This window comes from Haliotis rubra, unplaced genomic scaffold (assembly GCF_003918875.1).
Source record: "Haliotis rubra isolate DU_JTF1 unplaced genomic scaffold, ASM391887v1 Scf366, whole genome shotgun sequence".
Classification (NCBI taxonomy): Eukaryota; Metazoa; Mollusca; class Gastropoda; order Lepetellida; family Haliotidae; genus Haliotis; species Haliotis rubra.
Genome location: NW_025767042.1, coordinates 999,034 through 1,020,117, shown reverse-complemented (window position 1 = coordinate 1,020,117; position 21,084 = coordinate 999,034). Strand labels below are relative to the sequence as shown.

Below are 21,084 nucleotides of genomic sequence, written 5' to 3'. Positions count from 1 at the left end.
TGGCCGTGACATCATCGAGAACACTCTGATTCCTTGTCTGCATGTCAATCCTCATGTTGCTTACATCTACCAGGACGACAATGCACGCTTGGATCATTACCGACCTTAAGGGGCAGCATAACATTGAATCCTTCCACTGGCCAGGTGTAAGTCCACATCTTAATTCGATCGAACACGTGTGGTGCACGATTGGCAGGCGTATTTCCGCCAGGAACCAGCCCGTGGCCAATATTCGAGAACTCAGGCAGGCCGTGCTAGACACATGGAACAATCTGTCCCGGTCTTTTTTCGTAAGCTCATGCTGGCGATGAGGAGACGCTGTCAGGAGGTGCTTCTGGGTCATGGCAGATACACGCACCAACGATGACCCAGTTATTGTTTCAAATGTTAATTTCTGTTGATTCCATTTCAAGAAGTTCTGTTGTTCCACAAAACATTACAGATTTTACAAGATGAAGACATTTTTTCATCAAAATGTGAATACCTTTTGGTATGTCCATTTTTGGTGAATTTACCACTCTTTTTCTTCAATGGAATCAATGATCTTGATTCCATAAACATTCTGTGTTGTGTCGCTGCAGTTACTTTCCAGATAGTGTACAATGTCTTCACATACCATATTTGAAGGTCACGTTGCATTTTGCGTCATTCATTCATTCATTCATTCATTCATTCATTCCATGGTTGTTTAACTAGGCTACTTTGACCAGTCACATTGAGGTTCCTAGACCAATCGCATTGAGGTTCCTTTAGAGATCGGGATTTTCCCTAATATGTGCCATAGCATCCATCAATGAGAAGGTTTGTGGGTCTGTATAGTTTTATTACGAAGAGGGATAATCAGAGGATGATCAATGAATTTCTGTATCATAGATCATCAGTCATATTTAAAAGATACATAAAATCCGGAATCAATTAACACAGTTAGATGTATTCGTTTCTGAAATAATGTGACAAGTGACAAGTTTATTAGTATTTGGAGCCACTTGACCCATATTCCTAATACATAATAGATGTTTGTTAGGTCATGTTGCTACATGTTATATGATAATTCAATCACTGATATGCTCAATAATCAGTGTGTGAAATAGCCACTGGACCGCTAGCCTGTGGGTAGTAAAAATCCAGTCGGGCCAGCAAATCTTCACTGTCACCGGCCGAATGGATAGTGAATTTTCATGGGGTCATTTAGTAAATATCACTCTCTCCGACTTGTTGTTATAATACACTTTTAAGTCATGCAATATTATGGCCTGATACATGATGGTATTTTGACTTTTTGAATCTTTTGCTTAGTTTCTACATTCAAATTTTGGACTAGTGAAATATTTCGTGGGATAGTAACCTTCAGGCATAGCTAGCCCGACTGGTAAGCACGATTTGGAAACTATTTCGCACACTGGCAGTCAAATCTATGATCACAGTCACACGAATTACACGTCACAGGCACATGTATTAGAGTTACAGAAATTACAGGTAACTGTCACATTATTTACAGGTAACAGTGACGCTAATAATTGGTCACAGTCACACTAATAATAGGGGTCACGGTCAGACAAATAACGGGTGACAGTCTCATTATTTACAGTCAAGCTAATTGTAGGGGTCACAGTCACTCTAATTACAGATGACAGTCACATTATTTACAGGTAACAGTCACGCTAATTACAGGGATCACAGTCAGACTAATTACAGGTGACAGTCACATTATTTTAGGTAACAGTCACGCTAATTACAGGGGTCACAGTCAGACTAATTACAGGTGAGTGTCACATGATTTACAGGTAACAGTCACGCTAATTACAGGGGTCACAGTCAGACTAATTACAGGTGACAGTCATTATTTACAGGTAAGTCACGCTAATTACAGGGGGGGTCACAGTCAGACTAATTACAGGTGAGAGTCACGTGACTTACAGGTAACAGCCCCATTATTTAAAGTAGCACACTGGTTGCAGTGTCACACACTCACTCCTTAGACACATATTTTACATCATGTCAGAAACCAGCCTCTAGTTCCTGGATCTCACAAGAGCTTTCTGCTCAACAGGATGAACGACTAATCAATCGACCATTACTATACATGCATTGGATGCCTCAGTCCTCACGGAACATCAGGTTCAGCAACATATTCACCTCTGGTAACACATGAGGACTTCATGACCCTTCCCACAAATGTCGTATGTAACTGCACATTAAAATGTTTGGAACACTTTAAAGATTTTACTGTAAGTCAGCTATTGGGGTTTTTATGTCCACAGTTTCTTCCTGATCTTCCCCGTCAGCCTCATACCCATTACGTAAAGCCTCGCATTGGGTTTGGGTTTCAGCATTATCGATATCCTCCGATTGCACCTCGACCGCTGGGCTCTCAGATCTTGTAGACTCTGCCTGTCGTTCTCCTGAAGCCACAGCTTCTGAAGCCTTGCTCACATCCCCTGAAGCATTGCTTTTAGCTTGAGCTTGAGTATTCTGTGACTGGAATTCAACGGCGGGGCTGTCAGATCTCTCAGTCGTTTGTATTGATGTCATTTGAAAGAGAGACAAATCCTCCGATTGGAAAATAACAGCTGGTCGTACGTCAGCTATTTCCCTGAGCAAATCATAGGACTCTTTATAGGGAGCTGTGGAAGAAATGCAATGTTTTAACGTGAGAGTAGACACATCGTATGATCAAGGGCACTATTGACAACAACCCTTTACTGACCCTCCTAGAACCCAGAATCGTAACATTGTACGTCTAGTCCTCAGTTATTACTTCTTCGGTGAGACCATGCTTGTCGTAAGAGGAGAATAACGGGATCAGGTGGTCAGGGTCACTGACTTGGTTGACACATGTCATCGTATCAAAACTGCGTAGATCGATGCACAGGATGTTGATCACTGGATTGTATGGTCCAGACTCGATTATTTACAAGTTGTCGCCATAGACTTTAAATAACAAAATACTTCTCCAGTGAAATGAATAAGTCCAAGGATTGTTAAAGGCAACTGGTTTCCTACGATGGTATTGTTTTACTACATTTTGATTGCCTTGGCGTTTCCTGATATCCTTACCTGATCGGTATAATGAAATTACCAATATAGATTGTGATTTCATATCTTTTATTAAACAAAACTGCAGTAGTTACCAAGCTAAAGGGGGCAATAAATGTCAGGTTCAAGATATACTTGGACAACCTTTCACCAATTCAGTTCTCCGAGCCCTGAAGGTTAATCACAAACATAGTTACCCGTTTTTCTTTTGTTTCTGTACTCGAAGTAAAGATCCATAGTCTCCCACTGAGACACAGTGAGGTAATTTTTGTCTTCCACCCAGCTGCCTCGTAATGTGGTGAACTTTGGAGAAGAAACTAAAATCACCCCCGTCTGTAACAGCCTGTAACAACCAAACATCGCTGTCATTAGATGTCATAGTTGGTTGGTGGGTACAATCCCAGCGGGCACACAACGTTGAGTCAACGTTCAATCAACGTTGAATTTTGGTTGTTTGGTTGATCAACCTTTCATAAACGTTGATTCAACGTTTACCATGCGACCAAAGAAAGTTAGTCGAGATTTCGTTGTTTCAACGTAAGGAACCAACAAAATGTCAACTAACTGTTTCCTTGGCAAATTTGATACATAATTCCTATTGGTAATAGGTATCCAACTTAGCAACTATCATTTCGGAACATTAATTTCATAAAAGATCAAGATCGAGCTAGTGACACATATAATCTTATATATTGTTTGCTTGTGCATCGATCAACGGACGGAAATATTACGTAAATCGCAAATGAAAATGAAAACATCAATGATTTTAGGTATAAAGTCATCAGTTATCCGAATTGCATTACATTTGATATTTCCCCACAAAACTGTCAAAACTGTATAATTCCAGACAATTTGCATTCAAACACATGCCAGATGTTGACCTTCCGATCGCCTCGTTTGGCCATATCCGGACATGCGCACAATTATCGCGCGCGCAAATCAGCTGATCGTTGTCAGTTTACTTTGGCGAAGTTCAACGCAATATCGTTCTATTTTCAACATCTTCACGGCATGCTGGTGTTTATTTGGTAAGTATGTCCTTCATGTATAATGAAAACGTAGGAATGTTGTTTAAATCTAGCAGGTCAATGTAGCAAGAAACTCCGAATTAGGGCTCATGTTTTATCTCACAAGGTTACCGGTATGTCACGTACATGTTTCTCAAAATTTAGTGGAAGCCCGTGTTTTCCATGAACTTGTTTTGTTATTTTTCAATATATTTGCATGCATATATTTGGCATTTTATTATACAATCGAATAAGATTTCCTTTCGTACCCATCACCTGATTCGAATTTTGCAAATATACATTTTCAAAAAATCAATGAAGTACATCAATACAGGGAGACTCTATAAGGGGGAGTGGTCACTCCTCGGAAAGCTCCTAAGCTATGCCTCGGCTCGTCACGTGACCAGTGTAGCCAATATGGCAGCAGCGTAGTTTTTAAGATTGAGCCCGGTTTATTTTCAACAGCTGATTACATACGCTGAGTGTTGTGACAACTGAAAACCTACATGTAGAAGATAAGTTACCTATTCTGTCACTTCAGTTTAAGTCAAATAATTGTTATTAGTGTCAGTATAAGTACAGTAGCTTTGTAGTAAAGTTTCAAGTGGGCATGTTGTAGCTCACTGGCTTCAATTCTCAGTACACAACGAAGAAAGACTAAATTATATCGCTAAAAACTTCTTTCATTTATTCGTTTAATTTTTAGAAGAGAAATATACCTTTAGTTGAAAGGTGTTTGCAAGTAATAGTGATAGTTTTATAGCTAAATTTTTTTTGTTAGGGTGTATTTGAGGTGTGTGAAAAATATGACATCGCCGATCTGCCATTGAAATACTACAGGGCGTTGTTTGAGTGTTTCTAGTTAGTGTTCAAAAACATCTTTCACATACACCTTCAATTTTTATGAGGGGATATACTATCAGGTGAAAGGTGTTTGCAAGTAATAGTGATAGTTTTATCATTTAAAAAAATTTGTTAGTGTGTATTTGAGGTGTGTGAAAAATATGACATATCGCCGATCTGCCATTGAAACACTACAGGGCGTTGTTTGAGTGTTTCTAGTTAGTGTTCAAAAACATCTTTCACATACACCTTCAATTTTTATGAGGGGAATATACCATCAGGTAAAAGGTGTTTGCAAGTAATAGTGATAGTTTTAATTTTGTTTGTTTTTGTTAGTGTGTATTTGAGGTGTGTGAAAAATATGACATATCGCCATTGGTGCTTGTGATGCTTGAGTGTTATAGTTCTAAAACTTCTTTCTTTCTTGTTGATCTTAGTATTTGACAAAACTGGAAAGGTGTTTACAACACTTTGTGATAGTTCTAAACTTTCTGTTCTTGAGGGATCTGTGACAGTGTCAGTTAACATTCTGTCAATGCCCATGTCATTCCACACATGCAAAAAGATATCTGAATTAGTTACTAATGTAAAAAAATGTCTCAAAGTATTTTTTTATGAAAAAGGACAGCTGATGTTAACATATGTGTCCTACCGATAGTTTTGCGTTCTTTAACATGTTTGGGGAGGGATGGCCGTGGTATATCATTTATTCTTTCATTCATTTACATATGTTCTTTTTCTTTTGTTCTTTTTCTTAATTTCTTTCATTCATTCACATAAAATTCTTGCTCTTAATTAATTAATTAATTCATTGTAAAATTCCGACTGATACAATACACTGGCTGAAGTACTGTTAAACGCAGCCGAAGTTGCGCTGGGACCGAACCTGATCAATATGAAGAGACCATTCATAATTATATGGTAAAGAAAGCAAGCGAGTGTTGGAGGCGATGATTGTATGGCTGCGAGTGGGGGCGATGATTGTAGGGTGTGTGTGTGGGTGGGGGTGGGGGTGTTCACCCATTTTGTTCAGGGGAGCTAAGGGGTCAGCATTTTTGTACACACGCACTATGTTTAATATGATGCTTAGAAATTATGGGAAGGGAGAGGATATAGATATTGTACATACATGACAGCAGGTGGTGGGGCGTCACTTATTTCGTACATATACTTTACGAAGTGTAATTCACATTGTTCATGCTTCTCCATAGAAATCATCATCACCCCAAGCCATACATTATGAACGGTCCCTAAAGGCAGCTATACAAAATCGAATAGAAATTATCAAAATTTTATATTGCATCACATTATTATGAACATTTGTTCGTTTGAATAGGTCTATCAGTAAATTTTGCATTGAGCACGCTCTGAACCTTGTCAACATATGCATATTATTTGGGGGGAGGGGGGTAGGGGTGGAGAATGGCGAAAGGAAATCTTTCTCAGATCATGCAACGAAAATTCACATCAAAAAGTCTTGTGCAAGTCTTTGTTAAGGATGAAATTGCATATAATTTATTTGAACTTTTATTCATGTACAAAATGTGTAACTTCACTAATGATTCTTTGATGGGACAATTAACAAAACTGCACCCACAGACTTTCATTCTTACACTTGTTTGGAAGGGATGTGATGATTCATGTCTCTTAAAGGTTAAAATGTTACATACAAAAGAAGTAATTTAGTAAGGAACATTTAATTATGAAATAAGATATAATTTTAATGGAATTTGCAGAAATCTCATCTTCGAAGACTGGGTGGCAGCAATTTTGTGGATCACATAAAAGGAGCAATGCTAAGGTAACAAGTTTTTAACATTTCACTTGTTTCCAGTATATCCACCACTAAGGTTGATCATGTAAGAGAATAATTTAACAATGATTTCTCCCGGAGATGTTAGTTTAATGAGCACTCCCTTGCTTGGTGCCATATTGTTTTTCGCCGTAAAGAGCTGGATGCGAGATAGCACGCGATAGGACAGAAGTCATAAATTTATAGAGATATATAGATGTTTATTGCTGGGAGACACACTCCTCGGGTATTTGGTCAGCTGTAGAATTTGAATATGATGTTTCTTTATTATTGTCAAAGCGTAGGTTTTTCATTATTTTGCATTTAAATGTGTGTGCAGTGAAACATACTGAGATTTGGAAGAGTCCATTATTTAGAGTACAGGTATTGTTAGATTTCCGCATTGTATTTACATGTTCCCTTGTCAAGATCATCTATCGAGTATATTAGAGAGAAGGTGTATATTTGTAGTGTTTTAAATCAGAGTTATTTTCAGTGTATGACCTACATTTCAATATGTTTTGGCCACCTGTCACCCCTTTGATCAAATAGAGTAGGACTTCCATTTCTTGGAATTGAGAGTCAGAGATACACTGTTTCCAAGAATTTGCGTGTGCCAGCGTTGTTTGTTTACGAGTACATTTAAGTCTTTTTGAGTGTAGATTGGAGTTGTAAGAGATGTTATTCAGTGTCTTATTATTCAGGGTATGATAGATTATTTCTGGCAGTGAAGAGTTTAATCTCATTATTTTATTGTTCATGATTCAGAGAAGCATAGTATTGACGTCGCAGATATTATTGGCACACATAATTCATTATATGAGAGATTTTCTAAGCGTTCCTATAAGAGATTATGTGTAAACATTTCTGAATTATGAAGAAGTTATTTATCTGAGTTTAATGAGTGTACAAATGACAAAGAGAGACAGAGTAGATAATAGGGAATATACTGTATACTTATGAGAGCTCATTATTGTGTTTAGAACTCCATGATCCATACTTCCTTGTGTTTGGGAATAAATGGTGTTGGAAGACCTCCCACAATAGACTTGTTCTTTGACCTGTGAACCACCACCCATTTTGTTTTCTTATCATTTAATGTAAAATGGCTTTTGTTACAATTTATGACTCCTGTTAGCAAAATTGCTACGTCAGTACAACTCCTATTTAATTTGAAATAATCGTTTCCGAGAATCTCTTAAGAAAACTAAATCTGACGGAATAACAACAATCTTCCATTGTTTTGCAGGACAATGTCAAACAATTTGATGTCAAGAATGAATGGTGATGGGCAAAACGGCAAGTTTTCTTTTAAGAATACAAGGTTGTATTCAATCATCTCTGGTAATTTAATTACCAAATGCAGCATTTTCATCATGACCATAGCAAATAATATATGACAGTAAAGCATCGTCTAATTCATCCTAATTCATAGTCTAATTGAATAATCAACTTGCAATTGAGGATTTTCTTTGAACATGTTTAAGAAAACTACCATTCCTTTAGTTGAAAATATAAATTGTTTACACCTTTCGTCATATTTTGTATTGATGCTGTTCATATGTTCACATGCCAAGTTACAGCAGTGAAATGAACCTTTCAAGTGATTGATTAAACTCATATTTGAATCATTTAAGACAATATTTCTTCCATATAAATTATTCATGTATTTAAATATAACATTTCAGAATGTGTCCTATCTCATGAGAATGAGATGGGAATGCATCCGAAGCAAATTTCAAGAAAGAGTTAGGAACGTTTCTGAAGTATCCACCTGACCGCCAGGCAGGGCGTGGCAGAAAGAAGAGAAGCTATATGTCAGTTTAATGCTATATGCAGATGATATTGTGTTATTATCACAACAGAGATCACCTACAGACTATGTCATGTGTGATGTTTTACATTATGCTTTAAACCACGTTTCTCTGTGTGCGTGTGTGTTCATAAAGATTTCATTTAAAGTGACTGGTTTTATGTGCTGTCTTCAGGCATAGTTCCTGGTCATCTTGGATCCCTTCTATGGTGAAAGTAATTGCATTGTGTTTATTCAGGGGTCTGTCTAATAGCTGAAATTCAGACAAAATGTCTTCTCGGGATTTCCACCTTTTCAAGATAACAATACAACAGTAAATAGTTTTTCTTAATTTGGAATACTCTTTTCTTCTTACTGGAATTATACGTCCAACTGACATAAAACTTAAATGAACTTTATATTTAATGTTGAATTTTAACCAAGTATTTTATCAGCTAAATATTTTTACTGCAATATTATGTTTGAACACGGTTTATTGCAGGTAGTTTTATGGGTATTTTAGCTGGATGCATGAGTTTGGTGCTACTTAAGTGTAGTTTAAAGATGAAGTGCGAGTCTATTTACAGGAAAGCGTAATACCTCCCATATACAACCACGGAACAACCCATTTTCAATGTTAATATTATGTCAAACTTCAACGTTGATTCCTCGTCGGATATCTATGTCTAAAAAACTTTCATATACAACCTTTTTTCAACATTGATAATAGGTCAAACTTCAACGTTGATTCCACGTCGGATATCTACGTCTAAAAAACTTTCATATACAACCTATTTTCAATCTAATCTCAGCGTTAAGGACCAACCTATTCTCAACGTTGAAACAACGTTGATGTGCCTGCTGGGATATCTGAAGCCCATTTCTGAAGTCTACAGCTGTGATACTACTGGGATAGCGGGTGTCTCACAGAGACACCCAGTTAATTAATAGAAAATACCCTTTGTACGGTTCAGACTATAAATTATATAACCATTTTATTATAAAGCACTTTCAAATAGTGATGATATCACATGTTACATGACCAAGGTCGACATCAACAATCACAATTCTGTTACCCCCACCCCACCCCAACCCCTGTCTGCAAAACGTTTGTGTGTGCCCGTCCTTAGAATCCCCAATATGTTCATCACTATGGCAATATATCTTTCAAGCTGAACATGGACAAAACCATTTCGAAATTTGATGATGTTGTACATGGTGAGAACAAGTAAACGAATCTTACCTGAAAGGGCGCAGCGTTTTAAGAGCCAGTTTGCTGTATTTGTTGACTTTGGTTTTTTGCATTGGTAGTTTGTATTTGATTGTTGTCATTGAAAAGACGTGGTTAGCTGCCAATAAAGAAGGCATCAGATTATGGTACGGACATATTTCAAGTGTATTGGTAACAAACAGTTACCAATAGTTATACACATAAGGGACTGGTGAATTATCAGGGGAGGTGGGGTGGGTGAGGTTGTGAAAACAATACGTCACTCAGTTCTGTTCTTCTATTTTCATATCATTTATAAATTAACTGTATACTATTAAAGGAGTGGTCATATATCAGGGGGAAGAAGAGGTAGGAACCACCCCTGAGACCAATCCCCTCCACCCCCACAGCTTAAGCTACGTGTTTGCTTGGTCCAGATTCGAGCATTTTCAGACCGTCCTGATTAAGTGGAATATTGCCGATCGCAGTTTTAAACATACCAATTTCAATTTTCAAGGGAGCTTGTATGCTTTTTCATCAGAGGAACATTTATATCAAATATTCGCACACCTTCTCGGAACTGTTCCTTCATTGTTAAAGCAATGGCGTCACAGGTTCCCAGCCATTGAGGATCAGAGACCCCTGGTGTCTTGTTGAACCAATCAGCTCCCACCTCCACAGACGGGAACTTCAAAATGGCGACAGATGTTCGTGCTGGCCATTCGTTAGGTTGGTGAAGGACCTTCAATATTTTATGACAACTTTTAGGATATCCAGCATTATATTTTATGCTATCGGAAAATCCAAGGGAAAATAATTTAATCAATAATTAGTTGGTTACTGGCACACCCTCATATATTTTCTATCCTAGCCACATAAAGAAACTGTGCATTGTCAAAATATTATCCCAGTTGATAAGTACGATAACAATGTCAAAGGTACAGATAAACTTTAATGGAGGGATCATGAGACCATAACAAGTCGGGAGAATTGCAATTGAAAAGTCAATCACAATGACGTCACGAGTCCACAAGCGGGACAGGGGTCAAACGACCATGTCACAAGCTCAATAACGGGTATGTCCACCATCGGCATTGAGAACAGCAGTGCATCGACGACGCATAGAGCCTATCAAACGTGCAAGGAAGCCTTGTGGGATGTCACGCCAGATTCTCTCAAGTTCTGTTGCAAGGTCAAGGACGTTATCTGGCGGATGAGGAAGACGGCGTAGACGTCGATCCATCACGTCCCAAACATACTCTATCGGGGAAAGATCCGGTGAATTTGCAGGCCAAGGCAGTAAGTCAACGTTGTGGTGTTGCAAGAAATCCATAGCAACACTTGCCGTATGAGGGTGGGCATTGTCCTGTTGGAATGTTAACCCAGGGCCATGACGTTGCAGAAAAGGAATTGCCACAGGTCGAAGAATCTGATCCCTGTAGCCCATCCCAGTTAAGTTGCCCTGAACAATCACCAAAGGAGTTCTTTGGCTTGCTGTTATTTTACCCCAAATCATCACGGAACCACCACCAAAGCGATTCCTCTCCAAGACACAAGCCTGTGCATAACGTTCTCCCACGCGTCTATAGGCACGTTGACGTCCATCACTATGGGAAATGTTCAACCTGGGCTCATCTGTAAAAACAACATTTCTTCACCAAAACAAGGGTCTGCAGGCATGATTTCGGCACCACATTCGGCGAGCTTGTCGATGACGTTGTGTCAGGATAGACTGTATGGCGGGACGTCGTGGTCTGATCCCGTGATGACGTAAACGTTGTCGAACTGTGTTGGGGTGGATACGGCGAAGTTCTGGGATGGTTCGGGCAGTCATCACTGCAGTCTGAAACCTGTGGCGAAGATCGGTCACCCTTATCCATCTGTCCTGTCTTGGCGTTGTTACACGTGGACGTCCAGAACGTGGCCGATCGATGACGTCATTTGTGTTGTGGTAGCGTCTCACCAGTGCAGAAATGGTGTTCCGGTGGCAGTGGAAATGTGCAGCCACTTGTCGTTGAACATTCCCACACGGATCATCCCAATGGCCTCATGACGTTGTGCAGACGTGAGCCTTGGCATGCTATGCGTTTCAATAGCCGTTTCATTTTTTGAACGATCGCAAGGGCAGGGGTTGAACTTTCCAAAGCGACAGTATTGTGTTGCATTCATTTGCTCTGTTTCTCTTTCCCGGAATGCACGTGAAACAACGTCTTGCACATCTCAAGGACGAACCCACTGACGTCACGGAACGTGGCAAGTGCATGCATGTTTGATACATGTCACTAATCTCTGAGTTTAAATCCTAATGTGTCTACACAGGTTTGATAAATTTAGATTTTAAATTTTTGTATGCACAGTTTTTTAATGTGCCTAGTATATTCTAGCTTTTTCCTGCATTGGCATTTTGAAACTAGTATCATAAAACTATAGTAAGCTATTCTAATAATGGCTAGTGTCGACATCCTATCACTCATTTCATTAGTCGTTCAAATTTAATGAGATGTTCTGAGGATATCTATGTACAGCGGAAGGGAGCACTAAACTCCGACTACATGGACACTGGAACATTATTTAAAGTAAGGTAAAACTAAAACCACTGACTAACAAATGACCACTGACACTGATTCAAGATATACAGTTTCTATGTTATAGGGAGGGATTGTTACATTCCCATTTGTTCTTTCGATTGGTAATGCACTGGAATTTTAATCCTGTTCCTATTAACATTGTTGGCCTAATGGTGTGGAGAGATGGTAGTGTTTCTAATGATTTCAAGGGTAAATTTCCATCCGTGGATAACATGTTTTTATCACCTGTGGCGCAAATGCAATGATATCTCCCTCACACTCTGCAAGACTCTGGTGTTCTCTCCCAATGGTGTCTCTGAACTCCTGAACACTGGTGTCTGGGAACCGAAGGAAAAGAACCCCATACGGCTTATCTGCCATCTCGGGCTATAAAAAAAAAAACAGACAATGTGAACAGTGGCCATGGATGTTCAAGTATAAGTCAAAAAGCACCAATCTATATATACTCAATGACAATGGTTCCATTTCAACATGTGCGAGCTCCTAAAAGCAGATACAATTTGATCAAGATGTATCCTGTTCGAAACAGCAATTAAAACAGACACTTTGGACCTTTTAGATCCTCAGCTGTTGGAGCTAGAAACTAAAACAGACAAATATGTGACAGTAACTGTATAAATTAAAGTCAATTTTGAAGATAATGACTAAACAAGTACACAAAATAATATAAACATCAACAATAGTTTCATTTCAACATGAACATGAGTAAATAAGATGATACAGTTTTGCTTAAGAAGTGTCCCTTTCGAAAAGCGCATTTTTTACTTTTTAGATCCGCAACTGTTGGAAAATATTTTTCCCCATACTCTGCCTACTTACAGTGACAGCTGTTTCTGTAGTAGCAGCTGGGTTGTCCATCCTCAGCACATCTTCGTAGGATGGGGGCAGCTCCATTGGAGGAGCAGAAGCTGGCAATGGGGCTTGTGGCGGGACTTGGGGAGGGGCTTGGAGAGGGGCAGGGGCAAGAGATGGAGCTTGGACAAACGTTGCTGGAGGAACCTTCCCGCTTTGAGAAACCGGCTTGGGTTGGGCTTTTGTGGCGACAGCAGCAGGACGTGGACCTGCGGTAGCGGCAGCGGTAGCAGGAGTTGATCTTGAAGCAGCAGCAGCAGGAGTTGATCTTGAAGCAGCAGCAGGAGTTGGTCTTGAAGCAGCAGCAGCAGGACGTGTAGGAGGGGGAAAGGTGTAGTCCACAACATAGGCACACATAGGGATGTATTTATAATTCACAAAATTCCCATCCGATTTCCGGCAGACTTGGAATCCCCGGTTGCATTTGGTGTAGGTTATGGCACTGGAGGCATCAATCTCTGAAAGGAATCCACAATGAAGACCTACTAGATGGTTCATGTTAATCAGTGTCAATGTCAAAGAAAACCCAACGTTTTGATTCAAACCAGAATGAAGGTTGTGGTATAGCCTATTAGTTAATGAGTTCAAGGACCTGGTTCAGTACCCCAGGGTACAATGTATGGAGCCCTTTTCTTATTTCACCCTCCGTGATAATACTGGAATAGTGCTAAAAGTGGCGTAAAACCATACTCACATCCAATCCGGAATGTTTTATGAGATTAATTTAATAAATCAGTCATAGACCAACAAACTCATTAGCTGACACAACCAGAACAATAGATACACTGTGACTGGTCTTTGTGTCTTCTGACGAATTGTGACATCAACATTGGCCTCTATTGCACGACACCTAATTTCAAGCCTAGAGTCGAGGTAATCTAGACTTGCCCAATCATTTTAGACTTGAAAATGTGTCCTTTCTAAGTGTATTTTGGTGGGTGTAGGAGACAGAATAGTCTTACCTGTGCTAGCGCCTGCAGTAGCTCCACCAGTAGCAGGGGTGTGGCCGTACGGTATGGTGCCGATAGTGATGGGAAGGATGGTCTCAAGGTTAAATCCCAAAGGCACCTCAACCAGTACCTGGTTGATAAAACTAAATGTATTTACTGTCTTATTGGGAATAAGTGAAACGTGTTATGCTTGGGATTACATTTTCTCAGTAAAGTACAGCAACGGCGGCTGAATGGGTTAGATCGTGAAATTGAGTGTGTGCTGGTGATGGGTGCCTCACACTGACAGTATCGACACTAATCCTGTTCCTCAGCCATCTGTACATGTATGTGTAGTCTCTATGTATGACACTGTGTTTTCTAATGTTGCCACGAGGTAAGGGCGGATTGAGATCTGTCAGAAAACATATCATCAAGTTTATAGTGCTTTATGGCAAATTGTTTTTAATATTTTACACAAAAAGCTTATGATGAAGGTAGCCAACGTGATCTGAGGGCAGTGACCTACCTTGATGTAGTAGCTGACGGCAATGATGTGGCAGGACCTGGTCTTCGTCGACGGTGGAATGGCGTCTACTTCCATCAGTTGGTTGTTCCACACCCGCTCCTCTCCCTGGACAATAGGAAAGCATGTTAAGGTTTTCAAGATTTAAAAGTCAACGTCTTTAGACACAAGACGTCGGCATGTAAACAATAAACATGACGGAAAGGACATTAAAATAAACGTTCCAATGTGTAAACTGGCCAAACAGGACAAGAAATTATATGGAGCATTTTTGGCAGATCTGAAGAATTAAGGAATTCAAAAATAGTTAAACCCTCGTCATAAAGGCTGTGTAAAATCTGTATCCTCTTCCAGCAAAACAAATTGTATAGGTGTTAGTTAGATTGAAAAGGTGATTGCACAGGTTTTCCAGAACCTGTCTTCTAATATTTCAACAAGCGCTAAGCCATGACCAAGGCTGATTTCCCTCCTGAACAATGTCAGAACTTGTCAGAATCGATGGCACACCAAAAGCACTGGAAGGTAACACAAGATAGAGCATCTGTATGTTTGCTTTCATTTGGACTGCGTTGGATTGGCTGCTGCATGGTGTTCTCATATGTGTGTTTTTATATCACCGACAATATTTAGGAGAGATGGTACGCATATTTAAAAATTGTGTAAATCCAGTTTAGGATATACTTTGTAAAGATGTACAAAGATTTTGGTTTTCGTCCTAGGATGGTCGTTCTACGCATCAGGCATTCCTGTAGAAGTTTAATGTTCAGTTTGGTTTGGTTTCAATTCCTTGATTTATCCTGATACATGAGTCATGGTACTGGTGATACATGAGATACATGATACATACATTGAGAATCTCAACCAAGTGTCTACTGATATCAAATATATCAACATGAGTTGATAAAGTTACAAATATCCGAGGCTTGCCGAGGATATTTTTACTTTTACCAACGAGTGTTGATATAATTGATATCAGTAGACACGAGGGTGAGATTCTATTTATCATCAAAAATCACTCTTCATTTCTTTTCAATGAAAACGGTACATCTTTGAACACTGTACTACCACTAGACTTGCAGTGCATCGATGTCATAGCATTGTGACGTCATCAAGTTCATGACGGCAGGGCATTGTCAAGGCATTGTACAAAATCTACTGTCAAAACGATATCTCCTAGGAGATATCGTATGATCTCACACAAGCAATATCTCCTGTGGAACACAGTTTTGGAGGATAAAAGATACACCATTTGCGTGATCAGGGTTATTGCTAAGGTGGAAAAAGTATACAACGTCTTCCTATACGAGCCCTTGATATGATACACCTACACCAATCACTTCCAGTGGCGTCAGGCAGACCAACCTTCATGACTGGTGTTCCCTCCAGGATCCTGATAACGTTCTGCCGTGTCTTCGTCTCATTATTGGCTGTGAAGACAACTTTCTGCTCCAACTGAGCCTTCAGTTTCCCCATGTCCTTCGTTGACTCGTTCTTCACCACAACTGAAGCACATTATTGATCATATACTATAGGTTTAAAAGATCACAGCATATTAACATTGTTCCTCCAAGTTGGAGTGAGTGAGTGAGTTTATTGACCACCCGATCCCGTTAGTCGCCTCTTACGACAAGCATGGGTTACTGAAGGTCAATTCTAACCCGGACCTTCGCGGGTCTCCTCCAGGCTGGACGTGTCACCAAGAGATAGAACATAGAGTACCTTTCAGTGCGACCTTTTCTCCTGCGCAGTAAGCTCCCCTGTCAGTGGCAGCAGTCAAGGTCAGAGAACCAGCATCTCCTAAACCAAGAGCCTTAGAAACTTGTTTCTTTGCCTGACGTCGTACTGATGCCTGTCACCAAGAACATAGCATATTAGCTGAGTGTGGAAAGTTTAAATGGGCTCAGATTCAACAGAGTGACAATGTTTTACCACAGATTGTTGTCAGCGCCATGTTTACCAGTATATCAGCCCTGGCATGACGCGGAAGATCAAAATTGGCTTCACTTCTGCCTCGGGAAGCGAAACTGGGTCTACAACCATCGCCTCAAGCATCGCAAGGTACAAAATTATATCGTGCTGACCAGTGATATACTGTTACCTTGTACTGAGAGTCGTTCACGTTGATGTCGTCCAGTAACGTGATGCCGCGGTACCAACACTGGTTGAAGTTGGGGAAAGGCCTGTCCACCTCAACCTTGACCCAGAATCTGATGGCGCCATACTCGCCCTCGAAGGAGGACGGAAGACCTTCCTTTGGGATGGTGAACTTGTACCTGTAATTGTGTCGTCCCGCTGTCAGGGTGTGGTTTGGTCCAGTGGCGTTTTCTGAGAGACATATGTAATATTATTTGGTTGTTAATATGGACAGATACAAGGTATGAAGAAGTGGGTGCTTTAACGCCAAAATCTGTACCACTCGAAAACTCGAATCTGGACAAGGAGAGTCAATAATTTCGTGAATAAGAAATGATCCAATCAACTGTAGGTGACTCTGACGACATGCACGGTATCCCGGGGCCCGATCCACAAAGCGTTCGTGTGCCATTCGTTAGTCTATGACAAACTATACACTTACAATAGCTCGTAACATTACGTATGCTTTATGGAGCAGCCGATTGTGGCGCTTCTGAGTCTTGATCTTGTGTTAATGTGAAAATATGAATTAGTAACACGAACAGTTTGAAAAATACATTTACATACGTTTGTAACCAACTAACGGATACCATGTTGTTTTGTGTTTTTTTTTTTTGTTATTTTTTTGTTTAATTTGAATTTATTTTGTTTTTGTTCTGTTCTGTTTTGTATTTTATTTTTGTTATATTTTGTTGTTCGGGGTGAGGGGTAGTTGTTTGTTATTTGTTTGTTTGGGGTTTTGCTTTGGGGGGTGGGGGGGGGTGGGGTGGGGGGTGGTTAGGGTTTGGGGTGGGGTGTATGACCTTACGAAACTGATAGGTATAAGGAATATTAACCTACATCCTATACTTGGACATAATCCAACGCCAAAATGGAAATAAGTGGTAACATGAAACATGAGACAATACTTCATCAAAAGGTGAATTTTAGGTCATCGTAATGCACATTAATTTTTTTATAGTACACAGGCTGTTCATGTTGAAAGCTGCTTTTCTCCTGTTATCCTGTGCACCTTCTGGTTGAAGTCTTTGTATGCTATAAGTTTACAGAGCAAACCAGTGTTGACCTACTTCCTAGATACTGTTTGTAGCAGTCGTCTGATATTGACTCAGATATTAATAACATACATTCCAATGTCCCATGGCAGATTAGACACAGTCCATCATGTGTCCAGCCTGGGGGGGGATAACTGTAACTATAATTAATAATTAATTTGAATGTATTTGAATACATATCCTTGAAAGAATTAACATCAGAATCCGGGTCTGCTAATGTGTTTCAATCCCGTATTAAATCATCTTGAAACAAACAATAGTGCAAAATGAATATTTCTGAATAATTGGTTTTAGTTCAAAACATTGTGTATGTTGTTGACGTGAGACAAAAATTCTCAAAACGTATTTTGCATATAATTTACTTCTTCAATTTACTTTCTGGTCCAAAAATAGCTGTTACCTTCCTTCCCATAATTATCTTCGGAATTGAGGTGAGAAGGAAGAAAACGATAATTGTAAATAAAAACACTTTGTCGCCCTTCCTAAACCATACCGAACTGGTTTACATCATTCACAATTACACTAGGACGAGGACAAATCAGAAAACTATAATCACACAAGCTAAAAGAAAGACAAACACATATGCTACGATAGTAATATTATCAAACACTTCCCTTCAAGTATGAATTGATTTTTTTTCAGATTATTTCTTGAGAAAATAGTACAATAATTCTACGCAACATGAAATGTCTTCAACTTACGTTTCTTGCCAAATACTGTATAAACAAGTCCAAAATATTTTTCTTTGGCGATGTAATCCTTGGTTCCTCCAAGACTCCCAGGTGAGAACTCGTCCCACTTGACCAGCGTCTCCCCATACAGGTAAACTCGGACCCCCTTCACTGTGACATCCTCTGTGACGTCCAACACTAACGATCCCGTCACTGTCTCCCCCTTCCGGTACACTTCCTTCTTGCCGTCTAGAAGCACTGCGCATGTCTGGAATATCGGCATCGTTCAGACCTACAGAAACAGACCTGTGACAGTTGTATTGACGAATGTGAATCTATGCGAGACGAAAGTTAACGGCGGTTAACGATGGTAGTATATATCACAGCGTTGTACACGATGTTGTGTAGTGGGTGTGTAACTGTATCGAATAAGTGCGAGGCCGCTGTTTATACACACCGCATATTGCGACAGGTTTGTGACTTTGACCCTTGTGATAGTGTGAGTGTACCTCATGTGGGATGTGTTGTCCCCTGATATGAACACCGTGACCCAAACATATCTCAGCTGTGCGACCATCTAAAGTATCTTGTGACTAGGCCTCGGTTTTAAATAACAGCGTTAACGCATACTGACGTCACTGTCATGAGTACACGGAGTAAACGGAAAATCACAACGTTCTGACAACCGAACGTTACATGACAACTGACGTAATGTGACACTGATCCACACGTGTCTTACTTACACTATACCGAACGTTCATTACATGCAGCAATTTCTTCTCGTGGGCCATAAAATACAGCACCATCTCCCTACCTACCATCCACCCTCTGACCTATGTCAACCAACTGGACTACCTACCTACCAACCATCCACCCTCTGACCTATGTCAACCAACTGGACTACCTACCTACCAACCATCCACCCTCTGACCTATGTCAACCAACTGGACTTATCCTGATGTCATACGGGGGCGGTGGGGGTAGCCTAGTGGTTAAAGTATTCGCTCGTCACGCTGAAGGCCCGGGTTCGATTCCCCAAATGGGTACAATGTGTGAAGCCTATTTCTGATGTCCCCATCGTGATGTTGATGGAATATTGCTAAAAGCGGCGTAAAACTCAACTCGCTCACTCACTGACGTCAAACGAAAAAGAAAACAACACGTTGTAAAGAGAACAGGGTTCCGATCCAATAAGGGTTCGTAATGTTTCGAGCTACCGTAAATGTATAGTTTGTCATTGATTACGAATGACGTAGAGCTACAAACGCTTTGTGGATCCGACCTTGGATGAGATCTTGGTCTGAACGCTTTGTCTTACATATCTACAACTGGGCATATTTCAAATTCCGCTTAATAAACATAGTAACTGTAACATATACATTACTCTGATTACGATAACAAAACTGAAATTGAAATCTGGATACAAGCAATCTGAGAGGAATACACAGAAAACGTGAAAATCAACAATGGCGAAAAGTATGGTCACCATGACACGGCCACAAATATGATTGTCACATAACTCTCAAATAATGATTGTTCTCATTTGTATAGACCACCTCTGGCGACTACCTCAGTACCTGCCACCCCATGCACGGATATCATCTGGCAGTTTCCTCCTCATACTGGCGGGGGAAAAGGTCTGATGATCGGAATGCTCTGCTATTCCTCATGGAGTGCCTGCGTAAATTCCTGTAGATTTTGAACAGGGAACCTCTGGCTCTAACTTGGGATAGCCTTGTTAAAGCGTCCGCTCGTCACACCGAAGGCCCGGGTTCGATTCCCCACATGGGTTCAATGTGTGAAGCCCATTTCTGGTGTTCCCCGTCGTGATGTTGCTGGAATATTGCTAAAAGCGGAGTAAAACCAAACTCAGTCAGTCAGTCCTAGTGATATGCCTCGTTACAAAGTCTCCATACACGACAACGGTCGTCAATAACATGTACAAGATAACGACTTTCATCAGACCAATAAACCCTTCACCTTGTCCTAAAATGACGGTTTTCTTGGTTGCACCACACCAGACGTTCCTGCCTGTGTCAATCTTTGAGGAAGGGACACTATGTCCTCAGGCCAACAGTCTACTGTTTGTGATACTGGAAGAGAAGGGATTTCCACTCTCATTTGTTTGCGCTGTTTTTTGGCATGTATCATTGGACTGGAGGTCAAGAACGATTCTTCACTTAACGTCCCGTGCTTCCTCACAAGTCGACTAATAATGTGGTTGATATTTCAAGTTATTCAGTATAAAGGCCAACAGTCACACCAGCTACCAATATTAACCATTAAAAGGAGCTCACGTTATAAGCACAAACGTCTTCTGTATTCTCTTTCTGGGATAGCACACAAATGATATTCAATTGACAACAGAGATTTATATTCTGTATAATTACATAATTTACTTCAGAGTACGCATTTTGTTCATTACAATCTTTAAGTCTTTGTACAAAGGTATTGAGAAACATGTGATTATTACCTACTTATTGAATTATCTACACCAAAGTCATAACTAAATAGTACATGTTTAACCTTTAATGCCCATGTTATACGATTACATTCATTTGATGCTTTACATAATAGATAACATTGTTGGCATTGATAACAGTTTTAACCAAAATGTAATACATCTTTTATGATAATCAATAAAAAGACC

At 39.9% G+C, this 21,084-nt stretch overlaps 1 protein-coding gene across 1 annotated transcript; it reads right to left on the bottom strand.

The window, feature by feature from the left end:
- Positions 1 to 802: 802 nt before the first annotated feature.
- Positions 803 to 18,900, bottom strand: LOC124285700. The gene is made up of 12 exons (XM_046721978.1): positions 18,465 to 18,900; positions 16,674 to 16,900; positions 16,295 to 16,424; positions 15,938 to 16,077; positions 14,579 to 14,683; positions 14,083 to 14,200; positions 13,088 to 13,578; positions 12,494 to 12,634; positions 10,251 to 10,422; positions 9,714 to 9,819; positions 3,234 to 3,379; positions 803 to 2,624 (listed from the first exon to the last, which is right to left on the bottom strand). Exons 1-12 carry the CDS (start codon positions 18,715 to 18,717, stop codon positions 2,224 to 2,226), a joined length of 2,430 nt encoding a protein of 809 aa, XP_046577934.1. The 5' UTR covers positions 18,718 to 18,900; the 3' UTR covers positions 803 to 2,223.
- Between the last annotated feature and the right edge of the window lie 2,184 nt (positions 18,901 to 21,084).

Bases quoted from the DNA above. Each gene is read 5' to 3' on its own strand.
- LOC124285700 (XM_046721978.1), bottom strand. From the start codon at position 18,717: ATGCCGATATTCCAGACATGCGCAGTGCTTCTAGACGGCAAGAAGGAA. The intron at 14,684-15,937 runs GTTGGTCTGCCT...CCTATTGTCCAG, and splicing joins AGGGAACACCAGTCATGAAG to GGAGAGGAGCGGGTGTGGAA. The intron at 13,579-14,082 runs GTAAGACTATTC...GATTCCTTTCAG, and splicing joins TACTGCAGGCGCTAGCACAG to AGATTGATGCCTCCAGTGCC.